Raw genomic sequence first — 13138 nt, forward strand, 5'->3', positions numbered from 1 at the left:
GGAAGTGCCTCGTGCTGTCGGGTCCGGTGAGTGTGGTATGGTAACCACGAGCCACCGTAGCTAGCTAGGAAGCAATGGAAACGTGACTGGGCCAGCTGAGAAACTTACATTCTATTTCAGATGTGAATTCAAATAGACGCTTGTGGCTGTTACGTCGGGTAGCACAGGTCTGGGCTCTAGGGCACTCTCTCAGTTTCCCTGAGATCTCATTGCCACACGGCACTGTGCACGTTCCAGGGGGCAGCGTGACATACGCACGTTGCAGAATGATGACCGCAGCAAGTGTGGTCATCATCCGTGGATTCTAGACCACTTACTGAGTGCTGAGCTAAGCTGGGTGCCCGGTGTGGGTGGAGGCGTGGGGGTGGGCAGAGATTGGAGGCGGGTGATTTGAAGACAGCCAGGAGCCGGAGCTGCCGGCAGCGCACGCTCTCGTCTGGCTCACAGATGCGGTCACGAGCCGTGCGGCAGGAGGGACATCTGGGGAGCAGGCGCGGTACGGGCAAAGGCAGGGGCCAGAAACCAGAGCAGGTGAAGGGCCGGTGGCAAAGAGCAGAGACGGAGAATAAGGTGGCACGCCTGCCGAGTCCCACCTGGGCAGTAGGCCCCGGGGGCCGTGGGGGGCCCTGGGGGCCGTGGGGGGGCCCGGGGGCCGTGGGGGGACCCGGGGGCCGTGGGGGGACCCGGCAGTACGTCCCACTCGGCCACGGCCCAGCTCAGGCAGCACAGCCTTCCCCCCGCCCTGCGCACCATACGGAAGCTCTGGGAGGTTCCCGGCAGCAAAATGACATGGGCGGATTTGCATTTCAGCAAGATGACTAGTGCACTGTGGGCAGTTTCCACTCCGCGGCCCTTCTCGGCGCGATTGCGGCTTTTCTTGAACCGACCGTCTCCCGTGTCTTGTCTGGTTTATGTCTTGTTTTGTTCTTCCTTGTTTCTCGTCCTCCGTTCCCACGTCACGCTCTGCTGGGCCCCACGCTCTCCTCTCCCTTGGCGTCCTCCTCTCTCTGATCCAAAGATCAGCCAGTAAAAGGCAGTCTCACCTGTCCAGGGAGGAGGGGCGCCAGGATGAGGGGAGAAGAAGACCCCCGTCTTTCAACTTGGAAAGCTATTTTGTCGTGTCATATATATCGCTTGAAGAACTGGCTCCTTCCCGGGATCCAGAGCCTAAAGGCTGCAATCGAGAACATGAGTTTCTAGCACCAGCCCTGTGCCCCAGACACGCAGTCTCCTTCCTCAGAGGCAGCCAGTGTGTGTTTCTTCGGTACCCTCCCAAAGGTGTCTTAGATCCTTTGTGCGTACGTGAGCGAGCACAGAAACGCACACGAAGAAATACTTCCCCCCCTGCTCTTTCGCCCACTCTTCCCTGCGCCTTGCTGTTTTCACTCAACACATCCTGGAGGCCATTCCTTTCCGTCAGGGGCCTTCCCGTCACACGCAGCCGAGCACCCTGCCATCATACTGTCACCGTCACACTGTGGTTCGCTCCACCAGCCACCACGTGAACATTTACGCCAAGGGCATGTTCTGCCACTGCGCACAGCGCCTCCGCTAATGACCTTCTGCCTGGTCACTTGCTGTAGACACACGGGAGACCCCCTCAGAGGGGCAGCAGGTACACTCTCCTGAATGGGAGAGGCGTGGCAGCCGTTGCACTTGTCCTCCTGCTGTTGAAGGGAAGATCTGGTTTGGTGATCTCGGTACCTTGAGGTGTTAGGGTCTCACTTAACCTTTGCCGAGCGGGGCGCCTCGGGCTGGCTGCAGGCAGGGGCTCGGTGTGGGCCGGATTTCTACCACGGGCCAGGCCAGACTCCAGGAAAAGGGGCGTTTTCAGAGGCTGGGCCATTGCTCTCCCTCTCCCTTCCCGAGAAGCGTATGCCACCCTGCCCAGGTTAGTCCCAGTTCCCCGCCTGGAGGTGCCCGTCTAGAGGGGACGAGACAAAGCCCGAGGTGGGGAGGCTCTCTGCTGCACCCGCCGCCATCCTCTGCCGGCTGGTTCTGATGCCCCGCCGTCTCGCCCTCCGGTCTCCCTGTCCTTTGCCAGTCGCCGCCTGACACTAACCAGCTTTTGTTTTCTCCTGTCTTTTTCTTGCAACCATCTCCCTGCTGCTTCGTTCTGTTCCGTCAGCCCCATTGCCGCCTGGTAAGAGCCGCCAAGCGTGTGTGTCTGTGCGCGGTCTGCTCCCGCCACTCTTTCCTTGTCTCCCGACTCCAGGAAGGGCTCTTGCCCTTCGCGCCTTGCTGGGTACCAGGGAGACCGTGCTCGCCCTGCGGCCCAGGATCTCACATAGGTGGTATTGCCGGTGGTGTAGACACGGCTGATCTCCCACCAGATGGAGCCGGTTACAGGCTGAGAGGGGTGGCCTCTCTTCACCCCAGACTCGGGCCCCTTCTAACAGAGCCGCAGGCTGGTCCCTCCCCGCCCGGCTCACCGCTGCTCTCCTTGCCCTGCAGGTTAAGCAGCCTGTCTTTGGGAGACCCGGCGCCCGGACGCAGGCCTTCTTCCCACCTCCGCCAGCCCTCTGACGCCTCTGACGCTTCTGACACAGCAGGTAACCTTGGGGCGCTAACACGCAGACACAGAAGGGGTGCCTTTCCCGGGGGCAAAGCAGCCTTCCCGTCGCGCTCCTGGGGTGTGTCAGGCTCGGCAGTTCGCCGTTTGTACGACTTGTCTCCTCTGTCCGCACACCAGCCACGGAAGGGGGATGTTGTCCCTGCTCACGGAGCGGGGGGCCGAGGCACAGAGGGCTTCAGACACTTGCCAAGTGCATAGGCTCGGAGGGGCCAGAGGCAGGCCCGAAACCAGTTGGGCTTAACTCCAGAGTTCCTGCGCTGGCCGTTGTGGGACGGGGCCCGGGTCGGCACGTGAGCTCGGTGCTCGGTGTGCGGCATCCAGTGCGGTGTGCAGTCCGCGGATCCGGGGCGCGATGTCTGGGGTGCAGCGTGCAGGGTGTGGGGTCTGCTGCGCACCCGCAGGGACGGGGGCACTCGGCAGTCGTGGCTGCCTTTCTTTTCCTCCACATTTCTGGGGGCAGACGTGTGTGTGAGAAGGACGGGTTTTCTCTTTCCCTGCACCCTTCCCCGGGCCTGGCAAGGGGCCCGCCCCGGGTCGCCCCCCGTGAGCCGCCACCCGCCACCCTCGCCAGGCGGGATTTCCCAGCAGACACCTCACTCGGGCCTCAGTCACAGGGCTGCTTCCCTGTCCTGACCCTCTTTGGCCAGCCTCACCCGACAGACCTAAAGAGACTGACGCCTCAGTGACTGGAGAAGGGTGACTTACACGGGGCGCAAGGTAGCTTCCAGGTGTTCGTTGCTCCGGAGGCCGTCGTGTCATCGCCCTAGTTTTGCTCAGGAAAAGTCTGGGGAGTCGGTTAGTCTGGAAAGGCTTTCTGCGGGAGGACGACCTGGGGCTTTCCCGGTCGGTGGTGGCTCCTGATGATCCTTCTCTGTCTGTCACCCTCATCAGGTCTTGTTCAGCGCTGTGTCATCATCCAAAAGGACCAGCATGGCTTCGGCTTCACCGTCAGCGGGGATCGTATCGTCCTGGTGCAGTCCGTGCGGCCCGGTGAGTGCTGCGTCCCGCTGCCCGCGGGGGACGGGGACACCGTGTGGGTAGCAACCGTGTGCGTGACCTGCCGCGTGATTAGAGGACGGGCGTGGGTGCTCCCTGGAGGTGTGGGGAGTGCTGGGCGTGCGTGAATTGCTACGAACTGGTCCCCGGGGCCGTCTCGGCAGTGCCGTGCGCCAGACAGAACTCGTAGGGGTCACGTCGCCTGCCCGCTTCCCCGTCGGGAAGGGTAAGAACGGCAGGGTGGCCCTGAGGCTGCCGGGCAGATGCCAGGTTGCCACCCGAGGGAGGCCCTCTTACCGGGTCAGAAGGTGCCGTGTGGGGTCTCCGACCCCCGTCTTTGTGCCACCTGCAGCACCCTACAGTTTGGGACAGCGTGCCGGCCCGGGCGGGCGCGGGTGCCGGGGCGGCCGACGTTAAATAGTAAAGGGCCAGAGAAATGACGTGTGCCGGGCGGTCTGGGAGGAGACAGTGCTGGGAACGAACGGTGTTCGGGCGGTTTGTGGTCCAAGCCTCCCTGAGAAGCAGTAGGATTTCGGGAGCAGTCGCAAAGGTGGGAATGAAAGACGGCTGGCAGGATGGGAAAACAGAGCGGGAGGGCACGTAGGCAGGTCGGTCGAGCCGCCAGTTGCGACTGGAAGAGCCGCCAGCACCTGGAAGCCGTGTCGCCCAAGCCGCGTCGCCCGCCAGGAGGTAGAGCCGTGCTGGTAAGCGACCCGGGCCGGAGCTGACAAGCGGGAAGGACGTGGGAGCGGGACGCGTGTAAACCAGTGTCCCTAGGGGGGTGAACTTCAGTGTGGCCGCGGGGGTGGCGCGGGTGACGTGGAGAGTCTAAGGCTTGACAGGTACGGGCTCGGCTCCTGACCGCCACAGAAGCAGGCGTCGCGGTAAAGCGGCTCAGAGCGACGATTTGGTGTCTCCGCGCGCATGAAAGTCGCGCTCTCACCATACCGTGGTCTCAGAGTGCGGTGGCGTCACGTCTGAGAAAACAACACACGCGCCTTCGTTAAAAACACCTTGTTGTGGGGTGTTCCTGCTAATGAGCGAGTCACAGCCTCTGCCGGAGGGTCTGCCTCGATGTTGGTGGCTGCCTCGATGTTTTGGGGCCGGGGTGGTGGCCCCTGAAGCCTGGGGGGGGGCTGTGGCGATTTCCTGAGATAAGACGATGACGTTTGCCACGTCAAGCGACTCTTGCTTTTAGGAATGTCTCTCTGTCACGGGCACTGCTGTTTGGGAGCATTTTGCTCACAGCACAACTTTCAAAATTGGAGTCCATCCTCTCCACCCTGCTGCTCCTTTAGCAGCCGCGCTGATGGGATATTCTCAGTCCTTTACTGTCATTTCAACAGTCTTCACGGCATTCTCACCAGGAGTGGATTCCATCTCAGGAAACCACTTGCCCCGCTCCTCCCCAGCAAGCACCTCCTCGTCCGCTCGGGTTTTATCCTGAGGTCGCAGCCATTCAGCCCCGTCCTCAGGCCACACTGCATTTGTGCCTGCGCGGAAGTCTTGAACCCTCCGAGTCAGTCCGTGAAGGCTGCCTCTTCCGGTTCCTGTGAATATTGATGTTTTGACCTCTTCCCATGAACCGTGAATGGGCCAAGTGGCATCTAGAATGATGAATCCTTCCCAGAAGGTTTTCAATTTGCTTTGTCCAGATCCATCAGCAGAATCATTATCTATGGCAGCCACAGCCCTACAAAATGCATTTGTCAAATAATGAGACTCGAAAATCGAAATGATTCCTTGACGCGTGAGCTGCAGAACGGGTGTTGTGTCAGCAGGCACGACAACACTCGTCTCGTTGTCCATCAGAGCTCTTGGGTGCCTGGGTCATGGTCAAGGAGCAGTAATATTTTGTTTGTTTTTTAAATTCTTTAATGTTCATTTTTGGGAGAGAGAGAGAGAGAGAGCGCGCGCGCGCGCACATGCACACACAGGGGAGGGGCAGAGAGAGAGGGAAACTCAGAATCCAAAGCAGGCTCCAGGCTCTGAGCTGTCAGCCACAGGGCCTGATGTGGGGCTCCAACTCACGGACTGCGAGATCATGACCTGAGCCGAAGTCGGACGCTTAACCAACCGAGCCACCCAGGCACCCCTGTTTGTTTGTTTTTCTAACATTTATTCATTTTTGAGAAACAGAGACAGAGCATGAGTGGGGGAGGGGCGACAGAGGGAGACAGAATCCGAAGCAGGCTCTAGGCTCTGAGCTGTTAGCACAGAGCCCAACGTAGGGCTCGAACCCACGGACTGTGAGATCATGACCTGAGCTGAAGTTGGATGGTTAACTGACTGAGCCACCCGGGCTCCCTGGAGCAGTAATATTTTGAAAGAAATCTTTTTTTTTTTTTTTTTTTTTTTTTTTTCTGCACAGCAGGTCCCAATGGGGGACATAAGATATTCAGTAACCCATGTTGTAAACAGATGTACTGCCCTCCAGGCTTTGTTGTTCCATTTCTAGAGCACAGACAGAGTAGGTTTAGCGTGATTCTTAAGGGCCCCAAGAATTTGGGAAAGGTCAAGGAGCTTCAGCTTACAGTCACCAGCCGTGTTAGCCCCTGACAAGAGTCGGCCCGTCCTTCGAAGCTTGGGAACCGGGCCCTGACTTGTCCCGTCTGGCCACGAGAGTCCTGGACGGCGTCTACTGTCTGGTCCACACTGAGACTGTCTGGTCCACACTGAGGATCTGTTGGTGAGCGTGGCCACCCTGGTGAATTCTCTCAGCTGGACCTTCCGGAGAACTTGCCGCGGCTTCTGCATCGGCTCCGGATGCTTCTCCCTGCGCTTCTGTGTCGCGCAGGCGGCTTCTTTCCCGAGACCTCACGGACCGGCCTCAGCCAGCGTCTCACCACGCCCGTGCGGCCTCCTGCCCTCGCTCGGCCTCCGCAGAACGAAGACGGCGCGGGCCTTGCTCTGGACCGTGCTCTGGACCGGGGACATGGTGCGTGTGATGGTCCGTCCGGACCACTCAGACTTTCTCCGCATCGGCAGTAAGGCCGTTTAGCTTTCTCGTCATCCGCGTGTTTCCTGGAACAGCACTTCTCATTTCCTTCAGAAACCTTCCCTCGCGTTCACAACTTGGCCAAGCGTCGGGTACGGGAGGCCCAAGCGTTCAGTGTATCTGGGCTTTGGACGCGCCTTCCCCCCTGAGCCGAATCGCCGCCAGCTTCCGATTTCAAGCGATGGGCGCGAGGCTCTGCCTTTCACTGCACACTTAGCGCCGTTGTAGGGTCCGTGATCGGCCTAATGTCACTGCTGCCGTGTCTCAGGGAACAGGGCGGCTGAGGAAGGGGGAGAGACGGGGCAGGCCGTTGGCGGAGCATCTGTCAAGTTCACCGTCTTACAGGGCACCGCTCCTGGTGGCCCCCACACCATCACAGCAGTAACGCCAAACGTCACTCGTCGCAGGTGCACCTGGGTGGCTCAGTCGGTTGAGCGTCTGGCTCCTGATTTCGGCTCAGGTCATGATCCCATGGTTGTGGGATCAAGCCCCGCATCGGGCTCTGCACTGAGCATGGATCCTGGATCCTGCTTAGGATTCTCTCTCTCCCTCTCCCTCTGCCTCTCTCCCCTGGGTGCACACACACTCACGCACTCTCTCACACGCACGCACGCTCTCTCTCTCTTTCCCTCAAGAATAAAAATATAGATTAATGTAAATAAGTTTTTTTAACCTAAAAAAGATCACTCGTCACAGATCACCATAAAAATATAATAACAGAAAAGTTTTAGATATTGTGAGAATCACCAAAATGTGGCACTGAGACAGGAGGTGAGCAAACGCTGCTGGAAAAATGGCACCGACAGACTTGCTCGACGCTGGTTCCCGCAAACCTTTCATTTGTTTAAGTTTTTTTTTAATGTTTTTATTTATTTTTGAGACAGAGAGAGACACAGCATGAGCGGGGGAGGGGCAGAGAGAGAGGGAGACACAGAATCCAAAGTGGGCTCCAGGCTCCGAGCCGTCAGCCCAGAGCCCGACGCGGGTCTCGAACTCACGGACCGCGAGATCATGACCTGAGCCGAAGTCGGATGCTTAACCGACTGAGCCACCCAGGCGCCCCTCCCACAAAACTTTCATTTGTAAAACCCACTGCCTGCAAAGTACAGTAAGACAAGGTGTACCCATGAGCAGGCTAGCATTTCACACTAAGTACATTGCAAAGTGGGAAGAAAAATAGACTTTAAGTAATTTTGAGGAAATAGTTGGGATTTGTTTATGGGAAAAGTAAAAAGAGAATTTCAAATTCATGACCAAAATGAGGTCTGTAGATCACACGAGGACCTAAATAATTGCAGCTCAGATGTTTGGGAGTTAACTTGTGTCTGTGGGGCTTGTTTTCCTGTCCGAGGACAGAGCTCTGAAGAGATACTTCTGTTCTCTGCTTCCATGTTGTCCCTGCTGCTGGACAGGGGAGACGGAGCTGGTGGGGACAAAATGCTCGTCCTTCACCTCTGCGGCCTGCCCCACGCAAATAGCATGGGGGTCCCTCGGGTGCAGCTCAGCTCTCTTACATGTCCCTGCCCTGAGGCCCAAGCAGAGTCGGACCCAGAGTTAAGGGGTGTGTCTGTCCATATGTGTGTCTGTGCACGGGTGTCTGTGCACACGTGTGTGCGCGTTTGGGGCAGGAGACAAGGAGAGCCTACATTGGCATCAGCGTTGACCTCTCGGGGGTAACAAAGTGGTTGTTACGGTCTTTCCCTGACCTTAGGCTTCTCTAGTTCAGTTTCTCAGAGTGTGGTTGGTGCCCTGCCGACGTCAGAGTCACCCGGACCCCAGGATGGCTGCCACCCTCGTCCTGAGCCCACGGCCACAGTTACTGAATCACTCTCTACCAGGGGGCCAGGGGTCATGCCTTTGAACACATCCCCCAGTGACTCATGCTCACTGAGGCTTGAGAGTTTCTCCGGTTCCTTTACTCTGGAGACTGGTTTTTTTTCCGAATTGCTAAGTTACTAGAAATCACCACGTGTGTTTCCTACTTTCTTTCCCACCTTTGGTTTCCAGACACAGGGTAGAGCATTTCACGCTCCTTTCGAGTCCTCTTCCGTAAATAGCACGCTGGAGACGAGGGCGTAGTCTTGAGTCCCGTATTGGAAAGCCAAACTGGGACGCAGTCAGCGCTGTAGAATCTCTTTTTAGACCAGAAACATCTATGTGTGCTTTGTGGGAGTTTTGTTTTGATCAGATGAGTGCAGCTCACAGATTGAATGATCATCTGGGGCAGATTCACGAAAACAGTCTTCATGCCGCTCGTTAGCTAGCCTCAGCTTTCGTGTTTCTTATGCTTCCTGGATGTAAATCAGACCAGGACTGAGTCATGGAAAACCACACGGCAGTCACAGCCAGCGCAGCCTCTGGCCAAGGGGCAGCGTCTCAGTAAGTCTCAATCAGAAGCTCTTAATGTGGCCCATTTTAAAGGGAGGAACTAAATAGCCTGAAACAAATTTTGACAGTGAGTGACCATGGCCATCTTTATTGATACGAACCCCAGGATACCCCTGAACCCTTCAGGGCTTCAGAAGGACGCTTTGAAACCTCGTTTTTATTCTTTTGTCCATATTCCTGTTAATAACTATCGTTATGCTAACAGTACAGCTGATAACGGTAAACCCATCCTTCCCACTGGATCATAGGAAGTAGCTCTTACTGGTCTGGGACATCCAGACACATTCGAATAAAGCGCACGTCCACTCCCCGGAGCCCGGCCTGCCTCTCCAGCACCATGGTCTGGCCTCTGGAAGTCTGGTCACTGGAGCAGGACAAGAGGCACCCCTGGCTTTTGAGGTCCTGACACAAGGGGCTGAGAAGACAAGTCGGAGGGACCTCAGGGCAGGGTCAGTGACCTCTGGGGAGGGTGGCCGGGCTCTGCTGACCAGGTTGTCTCCCTACAGGAGGGGCAGCCATGAGAGCTGGTGTCAAAGAAGGCGACCGGATCATCAAAGTGAGTGCCCCGCCCCTTCTGTCCGGCACCTGCACCCTCAGGCCTCGCTGCCACCAGGGGCCCCCGGGTTGGGGGTGGGGCCACGAGAGGAGCCGGGGTGTGCCTGGCAGCAGGGGCAGCCTCTAGGAGCCCCATCCTCGGCCCTTCTTGACTCTAAGCAACCGAGCTTCTGGGATGGGTTTTATCTTTCCATTCATTTAACAAACAACAAAAATATAGTTAAGACGGAGAGGCTGAGGCCAGCGAGGGGCCCAGTGCCTTAGGATTCTGTCCCCACGCTGCACTGACCTCTCAGGTCCTGGCCAGCTGCCACCTGCTGTCACCTGCCCGCCCTGTCCACCCAGCACAGAGTCCTAGACGTGCTCAGGAGATCCTAGACGAGGAGATCCCTCGGTCCTCTCGTGAGGAGGACACAGGCTGGGGCAGGTGACAGGAGTGCGGACAGGTAGCTGGTATGGAACCTACCAGAAATAACAGATGAAGCTGCAGGTCTCATCCCTGGATCCTCACAGACTGCCTGGGAGGACAGAACGTACGGCAGATGAGAACAGAGTAAACAAGTGACCAGAGGTGTCTGGAGAGCACTGGAAAATGGCTTTGAAGGAGTGACATTGCAAACTTGAGAAGGATTCTGTGCATCCATCTGGTTACTTAATAGCATCTGTCCCCCAACAGGTGAATGGCACCATGGTGACCAACAGCTCCCACCTGGAGGTGGTAAAGCTTATCAAATGTGAGTTGGAGAGAGCCGAGCACAGCAAGTAGGGGACCAGGTGGGCTGTGGGGGCAGGCCCCCTGACCCGGGGCCTCCTTTGTATGTGACAGAGGCAGCCGGGGTCACGTCTTTAATCCTGATCCGCTGGACCTGCCCCCGTTCCCTGTGGTCACTGCACGTGCAGACAGTGGCCTCTTGTCTCCCTACACGCCCGTGTGGACCATATCCATATCGGGCCCCTCCAGTACCATTCACTGCCTGTCCCCCCGCAGACAGCCTTTCTCATTGGTTTCCTATCTGGGGGGAAGGGAAGCAGAAACACCCTGTTTGTAGCCAGGAAGACACAACAGTCAGGCCTGCCCAGGTAATGAAACAGAAGCAACAGATTTGAGGAAAGAGTTGGGGGGGGGGGGGGGGGGGGTGGCTAGCTTCCGCATGCCTCCTGTGTGCCAGGGGCTCGGCTGAATGTCATGAGAGCTGGACAGGTGGCCGCTGGGGAGTGCGGCCACGTATCCCGGTGGGACTGTGGTTGAGCGTTCCACGTGAAGGAAGGGAAGGAACGCAGGGCCAGTGAGCTGGGATTAGGGATGACAGGGCGTTAAAGTGCAGAGAATTTTATCTGCAGAATTTTAAGCTCCGCGCAAGGAGAAGCAGGACCCCTCTGTAGCTTGAGTGTCTGCCGTCCAGAACAAGGTGCCGCGAGCAAGCCTCTCCTTGTCTGTCTTCCTCCAGCTGGTGCCTACGTTGCGCTGACCCTCCTGGGCTCTTCCCCCTCATCCGTCAGCGTCTCTGGGCTGCAGCAGGACCCAGCCCCAGCCGGAGCCCCCCGAGTCGCCCCCACGGTCCCACCGCCGCCTCCGCCTCCGCCTCCGCCCCCTCCACAGCACATCACGGGGCCCAAACCACTGCAGGTGAGCTCCCCTCCTCAGCTGTCATCCGTGGGGAGGAAGGCAGGTTGTAGCTCAGTGTTCTGGTGAGAAGACAAGCCAGAGATCCGTGAAGCCTGTCAGAAAGCAGAGCAGAGAGAGGCTGGCTGCCAGAAAGCGGCCACCGCATCCTTAGTGTCCCCCTTCCACGCAAACGCATCGGTCTTTCCAGACAGCAGTGGGCTCGTGCCTCCTAAATGGGGGAGACCCCGAGGAGGCCCTCAAGGGCCCTGCTCCACAGCTCCCCCGCACCCCCAGCCGTTGCTGCGAGACTGTGGAATACACTGGGGAGGAGGGGGACATGGAGCCCTGCTGTAGGCAGAGAATTGAGAAAGGACAGACACCAGGAGGGGGCGGACCCGGGACAGGAGCTAAGAGGACGGAGAGGGCGTAGTTGGGAGACGGGACGGGACCGCCAGTGGGGAGGAAGGCAGAGCAGAAGTCCCAGGAGACCTGGGAGCCGTTGGACAGCAGAGGTGGTTACGGCCAAGGCTTCTAGGAAACTCCGCAGTAGAAGCCCTGAGGGAAGTGAGGGGCCGAGTGTCACTCCCACGCCCGCGCGGCCCAGGCTGCCGTGGTGGCTTTTCTCGCCTGAGAAATCAGCAGGTAGAGGAAAATTAAGCCGCGGGGCTGTTCCCAGCCCTCACCTGTCCTATGCTCCGTTCCCAGGATCCCGAATTCCAAAAACATGCCACCCAGATCCTTCGGAATATGCTGAAGCAGGAGGAAAAGGAGTTACAGGTAAGGCCCCTGCTCAGGGCGACTGGCCGCGGCCGTAGCGAAACCCGCAGCCAAGCGCACGACCTCACTCCGGGCGCGCAGCCCGTCACGGCCAAACCCTACCTACCAGCTGGACCTCGTGGGCCGTGGGATTCGTGACTGCGCAGCCCGGCTGAGAAGGGGAATAGGGACCAGAGCTCCTGGTCAGGTCGGAATAGTAGATCCGCAGGCCCCGCGCCAGCAGGTGACGGGCGAGGAGAGCACAGCCAGGGAGCACCAGAGCTGAGCCAGGCCTCGGGCTCTCTGGGGAGGGAGGCGGGGCGGGTGGGGGCCCCGTCGGTGGGAGGGGTGCAGAGTGAGGTTCAGGCGGGGGCGGGGGTGATGCGCTCTCGCTGTGGCGGGCAGCCAGGTCCTGGCCCGGCCCCTCCGTTTCAGTTCACGTCGCCGTGAGCGTTCGCTGCACGGAAAGCCCTGTTGTCGGGCAGCGTTCAGAGACCGAAAGATGAGGCGCGTCTTGCCCGCGACGCGGCTGTGCTGACGGAGGAGATTCGTAGCCCGATGGGCCAGTTGGTAGGGGACGCGGAAGAGAGCAGTTGGTGAATGACAGGAGACGCAGGGACACCAGAGAGAGGCCTCCAAGAGGGACTTCTGTGGGCGGAACCAATGCGGAGGGACCGCGGTGAACGGACCGCGTCAGCCAAAGGCACGCACACGTGAAGACGGACTCCTGGGTTCAGCGGGCATGGAATCTGTGTGGCGGGGTGGAGCACAGCGATGTCGGCACAGAGACAAATGAGAGATGCTCTTTCCTCGTGGCGCTTGTACTCCAGCAGGGGGTCGGCGGATCAAGGGAGGTACAGCTTCCCCCACGTTATAACACGTAGAGGTACTTAAGTGTGTTCGTGTCACACGGTGATCAGGACAGGCCTACACATCAGGAGAAGAGAAGTCACAGTCCAGAAATTAAACCGTACAAATATAGTCAGTTGGTTTTTGACAGATGCCAAGACCATTTAGTGGACAGGGTCTACAACCAGTGCTGGGCCACCTGGCCGTCCGCACGCAGAGAAGGGACATGGACCCATACCTCACACGATTCCCAGAATTCATTCCAAACCGCTCAAAGACTCACATGTAAGAACTAAAACTATTTTTTGAAACTGCAAAACTCTCGGGGCGCCTGGGCGGCCCAGTCAGTTAAGCATCTGTCTTCGGCTCAGGTCGTGATCTCAGGGTTCATGGGATTGAAGCCCACACTGGGCTC

At 58.4% G+C, this 13138-nt stretch overlaps 1 protein-coding gene across 11 annotated transcripts in view; it reads left to right on the forward strand.

Annotated features, from left to right (window-relative positions):
- Window positions 1-13138, forward strand: part of ARHGEF11 (Rho guanine nucleotide exchange factor 11) — an 87013-nt gene that overhangs the window by 41749 nt on the left and 32126 nt on the right. For 10 of the 11 annotated variants that reach the window (XM_023247568.2, XM_023247561.2, XM_023247563.2 and 7 more), the window contains exons 2-8: window positions 2129-2143; window positions 2455-2552; window positions 3467-3565; window positions 9464-9513; window positions 10189-10246; window positions 10961-11139; window positions 11824-11895. In XM_023247568.2, coding sequence (XP_023103336.2) covers window positions 2129-2143; window positions 2455-2552; window positions 3467-3565; window positions 9464-9513; window positions 10189-10246; window positions 10961-11139; window positions 11824-11895 — 571 coding nt within the window. The remainder of the gene's footprint in view (window positions 1-2128; window positions 2144-2454; window positions 2553-3466; window positions 3566-9463; window positions 9514-10188; window positions 10247-10960; window positions 11140-11823; window positions 11896-13138) is intronic. The other variant, XM_023247565.2, reaches the window with a different exon arrangement.

This window comes from Felis catus, chromosome F1 (assembly GCF_018350175.1).
Source record: "Felis catus isolate Fca126 chromosome F1, F.catus_Fca126_mat1.0, whole genome shotgun sequence".
NCBI classification, from domain to species: Eukaryota; Metazoa; Chordata; class Mammalia; order Carnivora; family Felidae; genus Felis; species Felis catus.